General features: G+C 30.8%; 1 protein-coding gene across 1 annotated transcript; it reads right to left on the bottom strand.

Moving 5' to 3' along the window:
* Window positions 1–1982: 1982 nt before the first annotated feature.
* On the bottom strand, window positions 1983–4569 carry LOC112527538. The gene is made up of 2 exons (XM_025138237.1): window positions 4531–4569; window positions 1983–4332 (listed from the first exon to the last, which is right to left on the bottom strand). Exon 2 carries the CDS (start codon window positions 4307–4309, stop codon window positions 2180–2182), a length of 2130 nt encoding a protein of 709 aa, XP_024994005.1. The 5' UTR covers window positions 4310–4332; window positions 4531–4569; the 3' UTR covers window positions 1983–2179.
* Window positions 4570–12676: the final 8107 nt, after the last annotated feature.

The raw sequence follows: 12676 nt of genomic DNA, 5'->3' as shown, positions 1-12676 counted from the left end.
GTTTCCAAACGAGCGAGGTTATTAACATTTATGTTATGAAGTTCGGCTTGTTAAGTTAAATGAGTGTGTTCGAGATCAACTCGAGCTTGAGTAAGTCATTAAAAGCTCAAATCGTTTACATCTCTAATCTTGCAGTCGCGAACTAGAACTGATTCGGTCCTTCACACCTGTTTCGAGTCTTGTCGGGGTCCTTTCATATAATTTTTTTTTCTAATTATAATTGTGTTAAGTTTTTAAGTACATTGTTTAATAAAAACTAGTATATGCTAAAAAAAATAAATTTGTAAATACAATGTTGTAATAAGAAAGTCACATCACTATAATACATGTGGACAGCCTACATGGACAATGAGGTGGCATGAAAACATGATATAACGGGTAAATTTAAATCAAAAGGTTACCCAATGTCATAATGAATAAATTTTTCAAAGTACAATGTTCTAATAAAAAATAGTTTGAAAGTACATTGTTGTAATAAGAAAAACTGAAAGTATAATGCTATAATAAATAAATTTACGAAAGTAGATTGCTATTTTATGCATTTTACTCTTACAAAAACACTTTTATATGTTACTTGAAAGTACTAAATAGTGTTTAGAACTTTAAATTATAAAAATATAAATTCAGTTTTAAAAATTGTTCATTTGGTATTCCATATATCACATTTGTTAATCTGACGATTATTTAATTTTCAAATCTACAAATCGGTCATTCTTCGTTTTTCAAAGTCATTATTTCCACTTCTTGCAAATCTTTTAGTATATTTATTTATTTTCGGTCTCGTCTTCCTCATCTTCCGGAATATTTGATGTGTCATTATCGATGATGGTGTTTAGTGCGGTGAATTAGCTTCGTAATTCTTCCGAGATATCATGTTCAATGTCGAAGAGACCATTTTTCAGTGATGGTTTATATTGAATTATCGTATTCCTATCGTAGTACATCTTCAAGCGTACACAAAGATCCATTAGTTAAACCACAAGGGTGGTGCTTAATTAGTTTGAACTTGACTCCAAAGGTCAAAAGTGTCAGGAGGTCCCAGGTTCAAATCTAAAGAGGAACAAAAATCTCCTTGTAGCCACGGAGGTTCAAATGCGGTGACTCTGGGCTACGTGCAAAACAGGTGATCGTCCTAAGATTAGTTGGCTCACATAGTGGGTTGGATATCCAGGTTAATAAAAATAAAAAAAAAACCATTAGTTGTGTCTAAAACGTGACCTCTGAAGCTGTCGTACTATCTTGGATAGTTAGTTAATCATGGATCATGCGACACGCAATCATGATGGAATTTTGCAATTGTTTTTCCTTCCACGTTTATAAGATATCAAATTCTCAAAATTGGTCTTCACTCACATAAGAAAATAGTTTATGACCCACATCTCAACTGGATTTAACAGGTTTGATCTTGGTCCCGCTAGTATCAGCCGTGGGCCAAAAATATGCCCCACACATTAGTGTCCTTGAAGGCAGGTTCCGTGTGAAGCTTATTGGGATTGCCAGTAATATCAAGGACCAAACCTTATGTATGTAACTAATTACGGTCTAGTTCGGTTCCGTCACACCGGACCGATTTTTGTCCGCTACTAGCAAAATGCATACTTTATAACAGTACAATTTAGTATACAGCGAACCAAAACCGATTTCCAACTTGTGAGGTTAAACCCGAAAACTGCAAACTCAAATGTTCGTTAACCAAGCAGACCTCTATAGTAAATGCTACAAAGAATCGAAGACGAGCTTCCAGAAAGTCAAAAGCCAACTACTTAAAATGAATCACATACCAAAACAAGATCTCTAGTTTGCACATTGCGATTCTGCCAATAAACCCGCTCGAATTAAGGGGCCGGGTTGGAAGAAAAAGAATCTGCATTAAGACCATAAAGATTTGCATGCATTTCACACGAGCATACGCAATGCACATAATGTAAACAGCATTTGCACATTAGGACGACAGTAACGGATTCAATTTAGAGAAACATGATGTTTATTTTTGCAAACCGAAAAGGTCAAAAACCAAGCAGTGCCAAACAAACTCTATAAGCCAAGCAAAATTGGCATAAAAAAACATAAGCCTGCTCAAAGTTAAAAGTCATATATATGATTACCAATAAAGCTGATCTTACTTCAGTACCTATATTGGGCTCGTCTAATTTTCCAACCGCATCGTTTTTTGTTGATTTCACGCCCTTTTGTTTGCCTGTCTGCCAGCTGTAGGTGTTCTCCGGAGTTTTGGTGAGTAGTCAAGGCAGTAACTGAGGAGAGCCGGCCCAAAGATGCTGAACTTCCCAGAACTGCTGAATGCGGTTTCTGCATCACCCCGCCTCTCAAACACCACTTTCACACAGTTCTTCGTCTTAATCAATTTTGTCTCCAGTTCTCTTAGAGGTCCATAGCGGCCAAATATCTGATTCAGATTCCGTACCGATGGAACAGAATCCAAACTTGAAAACTTGAGGATTAACGCAGTTGCAGAGCTCTCCTGGTTGGGGTTTGGTCTAGAATCAACTATCAAAGACTTAGAGTCAGAAGAGACTTGCTCATCAGGAATGACTTCAATGATCCTGTCTGTCCAGTAAGAGTCTTTAACGCCTGTAAATCCAGCCACCTCGGTAGCTTCAGATTGCTGTACAATTTCCACAATTTGGTCCACATCATTCTTGTCTTCTCCCAGTAGGGGGTTCATTTCCAGGCGATAATTCCTAAAATCAGATGAAAATCTGGCCAACAACATGAGGTTATGCTGTCCTTCCATTGGGTTTCTGGCAGCGAGACAGATCTGTGAAAGAAATTCATCTGCAGTTTGGATTTGAATCCCCTCACTAGTGCCTTTAGATGTAATACCTTTCCATTTTCTGCCAGCCTTTCCAGTTTTAGACTTCCCATCGGACACAATAGGGTTCCCATTTGACATCAAATCTGACATGCATCTCACTTTCTTGCTTGGGTGCAAACCACCATCAAACACGGGTTTGCTCTTTCGTAGAACACTGCCACGACCATTCAACTTTCTTTTTTTAGTTACTCTCCCAGTTGGTATTTCAACGTCAACCACCTTTCCTTCCCTCATTGAACCAATCCCAGGATTATCGTCATCAAACTCACTATCCAAACCATCTAAAACTTCGTTTGGATGAAGCTGATGGTAACCTTTCCAACTGTTAAACGCCGATAACTGAGCTTTTGTGGTTGAAACCTCCAATCTAGTCGTTCCAAATGGATTCTTAGCCAAATCTAGAACATTCTGAATGACGTTGGCAGGTTTGAAAGACGCCACAGTTGAAACCACCTTTTCTTCCCTCGTTGAATCAATCCCAGAATTATAGTCATCAAACTCACCATCCAAACCGTCTAAAAGTTGGTTTGGATGAAGCTGATGGTAGCCTTTCCAACGGTTAAATGCCGATAACTGAGCTTTCACGGTTGAAACCTCCAATTTACTCATTCCAAATGGATTCATAGCTAAATCTAGAACATTCTGAATGGCATTGGCAGGTTTGAAAGAAGCCACAGTCGAAAATCTATCCCCACCATCTATTCTACTGGATTCTTTCCTAATCCCAGCATTAACAACAATCTGTGACTTAACTTTACTGTAAACTTCTTCAGAAACACACAAACACAACAGCCCCAACTCCACACGTCTACCAGCCTCATGCAAAGCCTGATCCACAGCACGGCAGAAAGCTTCAGCATTGCTTTGAATCACCATTTTATAGAAACTTATACGGAAGGGCTTAATATGGAATGATTCATTCCAAGCAAACGTCTTGTCCCCAAAATACGCTATGAGAAAACCATCTTTCTTGAAATATTTCCTTGCCTCATCCGTTGAAGCCGATGGATCAAGAATCTGACCAGGCCACCAAGGATGGCTCTTCACCTTCCCCCAAACTAAATCCAACACCCCATATTCACCTTCCTTTTCAGTTAATTCAACATCATTAGCCTGTTTCTCATTGGCACCCAAACCAGCATTCATTTTGGTCCAATTATGATCAAATCCTTTTCTAGAACTACGATTTAAATCAACAACAAGATCTATTGCATGGAACTCATCTACTTTAGATACAGGTCTATCTAATCCCAATTCCACTAAATTTTCCCCAATCTTTTCATCATCGACATTACTCACTGATCCTGAAACTTCATCATTCAAGCGCACATCAATTCCCCCATCCTCAAGAACACTCGAAATTCCCTCATCAGACTTCACGGCAACCCCCTTTCCATCCCCAGAAACCCTAGCATCACCAACTAAACCGAAGCCCACAACACCACCCTCATGACGATCAGAAGACGATTCCATCATTAGGGTTTCAATCTTCGATGATCCTAACAAACAACCACACTATCAATAACCAAGTTCGTCGATATCAACACACAATCCCTAAAACACATAGCATCAACAATAAAACGAAAAATCAAGAACCAAAACACGCAAAGCAAAGGTAATTCAAGAACAGTGCGTAGTGTATCGGATGAACACATAAGAATGACAATCAAGAAAGAAGACAGAAAGAACAGACATACCTGCTGCGAATCAATGTCGCAAAATCTCTGTAGCGAGAAGCGGCAGAGTAGGAGGGAGAGGGGGAGAGGGATTTTACGTTGATTGTAGCAAAATGAGGCGACTGTTTTTTTTCAAGTTATAGGAAGAACAGCCTAAGAAACACTTGGATTGTACACGTGTCAGCATCAGAGGGAAATCCTGAATATATTTGTTGTAATCATTATTTCAAATTCACATTTTTTTTATTACCGTTTAATATTTTTTTATTAAGAAATACAATAATGATTACATAAATGGTAATTAAATATTTCAATTTAAATTAAATTCCATTTCTGTTTTTTCAATATCATATTCTTTGAAATAACTACAAACAAAAAGGGATTTATCTGTAAATGAAAATTAATAATTATAAATAATCTTATCAATACTATATAAAAAGGCAAAATATTAAAAAATTATAAAAGAAATTTGATTTAATTCATGTAATAAAATTATTTTTTAATTAATTTAACAAAGTTGTAGAATTTTTTTGTTGTATACTCATTTTAACTGATAATTTATTGATTTTGTAACATTTGATTATGTAGATACTTATTTATGAAATTATATGAAAGGATTATAAAATGACTGATTTTCATGGATTATAAGTTGTTGTCACTTCTAATAAGTATTAGATTTGGTATTCTATTACAAGATTTGCATGCTGTTTAATACGGGTTTTAATATATTCGTGTTCATTCATGTTTCTTAGATGATATTTATGTCGGACGACTGTTAATCTTGTAAATACATTGAATTTCCGTAATTAATAACATCAGCTCTAACCCTAAAATCAAAATTTGACCGTCCTTTGTTTGTGGTTGGTGTTCCAACGTAAATCTATTCACGGTAATGATTAGATCTTCATGATCATAGAATAGTATCATATTTTATCCATGCATTATAATATTTAACTTAAGAGTTATTTACGTTTTTCTCAAAAGTACAGGTATAGAACAAGATGATTAAACGTGAACACCAGATAATTCAATTTGGCCGTTGCTTCATAATTAAGCAAAAAAAGACGATGTTTAATGGTTGGATAAATAGACCATTAAGATCATTAAATAAATAATAAACAACCTTCGTCTCAATTTCTAATCTATGCTATATTTTGTTCAATGTTAAAGAGCTTCTTTTCAAGGCATGTTCCTGGTCGTGCAGTTCGTGTGACCGCACAAGGCATCAGAACCTCAAGGAACGTCGAATTTTTATGTGTTATTAGCTTTGTTCCTCATCCCTTCTCATTCGACTGTTTTGATTTCTTCGGCGTGATGATGAGCCACCTAGCTTGACTAGGTCTTTTTTGCTTAAAAAATCAGCAGGAGGACATTTTTAACATGCTCGTAAAGAACATCATAAGCCCTAGGACCAACCATGTTCCTTATCGATTACAACGAGATTCAATTTTAAAAATCCACGTACATCCTAATGGTATGCATGAAACGATAGTGTGGTTCTAGACTCTAGCTAGCTACGTTTAGAAAATGTCGGTGCTCTTTTTTTACAACTCATCAGTTGAGGTGTACGATGACATGAAATTTTGTTTAGGACCTTATTTGCATTAGAAAAAACGGATGATTAGAAGATTTATAGATTCTCGAAATCTCAACGTATCTAATAAACTATGTTCACAATTGCGAGTGGACAACATATCTTATTGATCATAAATATCTATGTGTTTACCAAGTAGTAATAAAACTTGCATGGTAGATCTGTAAAGAATTGACATGATTTTACATCTAGATCTGTATTGTTCATGTAATTTAAATGCATACCATTGTTATGGATTTTTGTCTTTGAGGTAATCGAGTGTTGCAAGAGTACAATTTCCTATTAGTAACTGCAACTAGTAATTTGTCTATTGATTTTATATATCAAATCTAATGTAAATAATTTTGTCAAGTCTGTACTTTTAAAAAAATATTATGTTAATTTATAGTTACCATTTCAGTGTAAATGTAAATTTATGTTACTGTTTATGATATCTTAGTTCAAACTTGTTGATGTTATTCTTGTATAAACGCAACAACTAAAATTTAGTTGATTAAAATTTTAATATACCATTTAAACAAGAAATTGATACACACACACACACACACACACACACACATATATATATATATATATAGGGGCTCGTCCAAGGGATAATTGATTAGTTTGTGGTAACCGTGAAATCTAATCTCAACCACAAATCAATAGATAAATTAGAAAATTTATAATTTTGGTAATTTTTAATTAAAATTTTAATGCAAGGACATTTTAGGTATTTTCTCTCCTCTCTCCTCTCTTCTCTCTCCGTCTCCGTCTTCCGGCCTCCGGCCACCATCCTCCGATGATACCACAGTGTGATATTCAAGCACATATAAGATGCATTGTGATATCACTGTGTTACATATACGATTGACCACACAAACGACCTCAGTGTGATACCCAATCACGTATAAGATGCATTGTAATACCACTGTGGTATCACCGGAGGACAGTGGCCGGAGGCCGGGGGACAGAGGACGGGAGACAGAGAGAGAAGAGAGGAGAGAAAATACCTAAAATGTCATTGCATTAAAATTTTAATTAAAATTTATCAAAATTATAAATTTCCTAACTTATCAATTGATTTGTGGTTGATATTAGACCTCACGGTACCACAAACTAATTAGTTCTCATTTGATTAGGCATATATATATATATATATATATATAAAGATATCAATTCTCTAGATGAGGAAAAATCCCCAATTTCATAGCGAGGATCCCCATTCTTCGATAGGAAGGGAGATGAAATCTTATTCCTCGACGGGAATGGTGATGAGGATGGGGACTGGGATCGAGGATGGTCTACGTACCCTGATCTTGTTGCCATCTCTATAGAGAAGAAAGATCGTAACAACAAAAAGTTCAAGAATTTACTTATCAAAAACTTGATTACTTAAATTAGAAAGTTTGTTAAAAGAATTTGATTTTTTCTCTTTAAACACATTTTTTGTTATAGCATCTCTAGTATCTATACTACATTATAAAGCATTTAACAAAAACTCTTAAAAACCATTTTTTATGCATAAATTACTGTATATTGATGCATATTACTTAAAATTCAAGATTATAAGTAAATTATGCATAAGTACAATTTATTAAAACTTCATGTTTGAATTCGTGTAACTAAATGCGGATAAAAATAATCAAATAGAGAATAAACATTTCATTTTAAATATAAAAAATCCAAAACATAATTAAGATAATCATTAAGTTCTAACAGAATACTTAATTATTATCTTAAATAAATTATTTTATTAAACCAAAAATAAATTAGTTCATTTTTTAACTTCAGTTAAATTATAATAAAAAATTAAATTAAAGAAATTACACAAAAATAAAAACTTTTAAATAGTTAATTTGATATTAATATTGCTTTTTTTTTCAAAAATTTATAATATCTTCAAATTTATATTTCATTAAAAAATAAAAATATTTTTTTGTCAAAACCACATAAAGTCGCATTATAATATCGATAGACCCAAAATATAAAACGAAACAATAAAATCAAAATGTATCTCGGTGCATTGTGTTGCGCGAATACCCTTCTAGTAATTTCCAAAAAAAGTAAATAAAGATTTTGAATTTTTTTTCTTATTCCAATAATTTTTTTTAATATTTTCAAAATGAGAAAATATCATATATATTTAAAAACAAATCTTTAAAATTAAATCTTAGGTGTAAGAGAAGATTTTACTAATTATTTTTATTTATTTTGGAAAAGAGAAAATAATAAGAGAGAAACTTATTTTATGAAAAATATATTTTAAAATATACTGGGTATTAAATACATTAAATATTTTAATGATATAATTAATTTAAAAAAAACAAATAAAAAAAACTATTAAAGTTAATTGTATTCTCTAGGTTTTGTCTATTTTGATTTTTTTTTACCATTTATCATGATACAATTTTTAACACAATTTCTAAAGTGACACGTCAACTTTAGAAATTATCTAGAAATTACGCTCCACTACAATAATTTCTATTCAATTTCTTAACTTTATGTTCTTGAATTTGAGAAGAAAATAAATTAAAGGGAAGGAAATAATTCTTTTATTTGTGTTCTAGAGAAGGAAGGGAAGGGAAAGAAAAATAATAGGAGAGAAAAAGACCAAATATGTCATTTTTACAAATATAGTTTTATGTATTTTTCAATAGGTTATAATTGATGAGTAGATGCTTAACTTTATAAACAATTATAATTGTTTTTATTTATTTTCTTTTCTTTCCTTTCTTTTCTTAACTTTATAAACAATTAAATTAAATATTTTTTAATTTAGTTAATGACTTTATAATGTGATTTATTTATTTTGGTGGATCTCATTTATTAAGTGTGTGTGTTTCTCGTCGATCGGTACCATTGTTTTTCTCTATAAAAAAAATTCCAAATAAATTATATGCCTTTTGTGTATAAGTTTTTAGTTTTTCGAGTTTTTTTTTTATGTTAAATTTATTCACAACTGTTACATTTGTTTATTCTCCCTCATACTTTCTAATTGATATTAATGTTGGTACAACAATTGTTCTTCTTCCATAAAAAATTTATAATAATTTGTGTGGTTTGCATGTAATATATATGTGGTTGTTAATAAGTTCTGGTTTTTCATTTGGAGTTTTTAGCAGTTGTTGCTTTTATTCTTCATCTTTCATAATTTTCGTGCGTGTTTTATGTGGGGTTTGTTTATCCGATTTTGTTTTGACCATATTGTTGTAGTTTCTTAATGTTTATTTTTTATTTTCTCATGACAACTATCAAACTCCAAAGTGTGATTTATGTGGATTTTTAACTTTTTGTTTTTTGTTGAAATTATCTTCTCTATCTTTTATGTATTTATAGTTTATTAATTTATAATTTTTTAATCTATCTATATCTATACTATATTATAAAGCATTTGGCAAAAACTCTTAAAAATTATTTTTTATGCATAAAGTAATGTTTATTAATGCATATTACTTAAAACTCAAGATTACAAGTAGATTGTGCGTAAGTACAATTTATTAAAGCTCCATATCTAAATTTGTGTAACTATCTGCAGATAAACATAATTAAATACAGGATAAACATCTCATTTTAAATATAAAAAATCTAAAATATAATTAGGATAATTATTGAGTTATAACATAATACTTAATTATATTTTTATTAATGCAAGGACATTTTAGGTATTTTCTCTCCTCTCTCCTCTCTTCTCTCTCCGTCTCCGTCTTCCGGCCTCCGGCCACCATCCTCCGATGATACCACAGTGTGATATTCAAGCACATATAAGATGCATTGTGATATCACTGTGTTACATATACGATTGACCACACAAACGACCTCAGTGTGATACCCAATCACGTATAAGATGCATTGTAATACCACTGTGGTATCACCGGAGGACAGTGGCCGGAGGCCGGGGGACAGAGGACGGGAGACAGAGAGAGAAGAGAGGAGAGAAAATACCTAAAATGTCATTGCATTAAAATTTTAATTAAAATTTATCAAAATTATAAATTTCCTAACTTATCAATTGATTTGTGGTTGATATTAGACCTCACGGTACCACAAACTAATTAGTTCTCATTTGATTAGGCATATATATATATATATATATATATAAAGATATCAATTCTCTAGATGAGGAAAAATCCCCAATTTCATAGCGAGGATCCCCATTCTTCGATAGGAAGGGAGATGAAATCTTATTCCTCGACGGGAATGGTGATGAGGATGGGGACTGGGATCGAGGATGGTCTACGTACCCTGATCTTGTTGCCATCTCTATAGAGAAGAAAGATCGTAACAACAAAAAGTTCAAGAATTTACTTATCAAAAACTTGATTACTTAAATTAGAAAGTTTGTTAAAAGAATTTGATTTTTTCTCTTTAAACACATTTTTTGTTATAGCATCTCTAGTATCTATACTACATTATAAAGCATTTAACAAAAACTCTTAAAAACCATTTTTTATGCATAAANTAAACTTAAATTAAATTATAATAAAAAATAAATTAAAGAAATTATATAAAAAATAAGAAGTTTTAAATAGTTGATTTGATATTAACATTGATATATTCTTTTTTAAAATTTTATGATATCTTTAAATTTATATTTTATTCCAAAATAAAATCATTATTGTTTTTTTAAAAACACATAAAATCGTATTATAACATCGACAGAGACAAAGAATAAATAGAGCATTAAAATCGAGATGTATCTCGCTGCATTGCGTGAATATCATTCTAGTAAATACAAATTGTGAAGTTGCTTACATGACAGAATGAGAAGCTTCAATTCACCTTTTCTATATTCCCATAATTTTGGATTTTTTTTAAATAAAAAACTTTTATGTTTAACTTTTAATTTAATCTCTCATTTTCTTTATTACTTTATATTATTTTTATTTACATAATACGAAGACATCAACAAATATAATTTCTATTTGTCTAACATTTTTTTGATTTTATTAAATATATATATACACACACACATACATAGACTTGGGATCATGAGAGACTAAAGGTTTTTCGTGAGACCCGTAAGATCAATTCTCAACCCTTAGATTAGATTTACAATTTGAACATTCATAGTCACAAAATTGCCACGAGACTTTTCAATAATCACAAAATTGCCACCATGCAACTTTAGACCATTAGATCATTAGCTTATAAAGTTGATCAATGAACATAAATTGGTCTTACGGGTCTCACGAAAAACCTTTGATCTCACGTAAACCTAACCCCACATATATATATGTATATATATATATATATATATATAATTATTGATGAACTTACATTACAACTAAGTAACAGAAATAAAGATTTTAATCCTATAAACTTAATTAACAAATGTTGGATTCATTAAATAAATTTTTTGATTATATAAAAAAATTAATAAAATTAAAAAATGTTTAGACAGATAGAAATTATATTTGTCTATATATATGTATATGTATGTTTGTGTATATATAAGCAAAATGTGTAGTTCTTTAGATGGTATCATTGGTCATTAATATTAATTAATAGTGTTCGTTTTGAGAACCTTGAAGTCAAATTATAATACAAATTGTATAGTTCAACCGTCGAATTCATATAGTTATGCAAATGATACTTGCTACTTTTTGATTTTTCCATCATCTGCACTTATTTACAATATTACTTCACACTATCAATGTTATTGTTAGTTTGGTTATTGAATTTTATTATTTGTTATAGTAGTACTGCATATGTTAAATCAAATATATATATAATCACTTGATAATCTTTTAGATACTATTATATTTCTAGTTGTTTCATAATCACGGGTTATCATATTATTGGATTTGTTATTTTTATGAATACTATTGGTAAGTTTATAACTTAAAACCCATATAATATATTATAATTGTTATTTTTATATATGAAATAAACAAATAAAAAAAATAGCATAGTCATCTCATGCCAGACAAACCACAATATTGTTTTGATTATAGTTGATATACATGTATTCAAAAAGAGGAGCTGCTAATATAAGATGTACATGTTTGTTGTGGTCGTAAATCAATACATTGGTAATAAGTAATCTTATAGTATTTTGGAACTATAACTTTTACCATGCATGTGGTTTGATTAATTTATCAACTTTATATCAGTTTTTGTATCCATTTGTTTTAAAATATATCATTTAATAGTAACTTAAGTAGTAGATAATTAAACTTGATTGTTACTAATAATTTTCATCATACAACATGTTTCATAACATTATATATTGATTAAATAAGTTTGAAACCAATCTTTATAAACCAAATTTGACAATAGTAATTATTTTGAACTCGCAATTTCAATACTGTAAATATTACACATAAACTTGCAATATAGTCCACTTGAAAGTAGATTTTAAAAAATAAACAAGTAAAATAAAATATACATTTTTAATATCCGCGTAACTCATGAACTGAACACTATTTTTTTTCATAAAAAAACTCTGAGAACACAGTGTAAATGATATCTCATCATAAAAAACTATCTTTTAATCAAATAACAATAAAAGTGCGGTTATTATAATTTAATAATAGAATAATCTATTAACTAAATTTTTTATAAAATAAAATAAATTAATTAAATAAATGT

Source organism: Cynara cardunculus (assembly GCF_001531365.2).
Source record: "Cynara cardunculus var. scolymus isolate 2C chromosome LG 1, CcrdV1, whole genome shotgun sequence".
Classification (NCBI taxonomy): domain Eukaryota; kingdom Viridiplantae; phylum Streptophyta; class Magnoliopsida; order Asterales; family Asteraceae; genus Cynara; species Cynara cardunculus.
The sequence above is the reverse complement of the archived record's forward strand: the minus strand, read 5'-3'. Positions and strand labels throughout refer to the sequence as shown.

Excerpts from the sequence above, each read along its gene's own strand:
- LOC112527538 (XM_025138237.1), bottom strand. The coding sequence starts at position 4,309 with ATGATGGAATCGTCTTCTGATCGTCATGAGGGTGGTGTTGTGGGCTTC.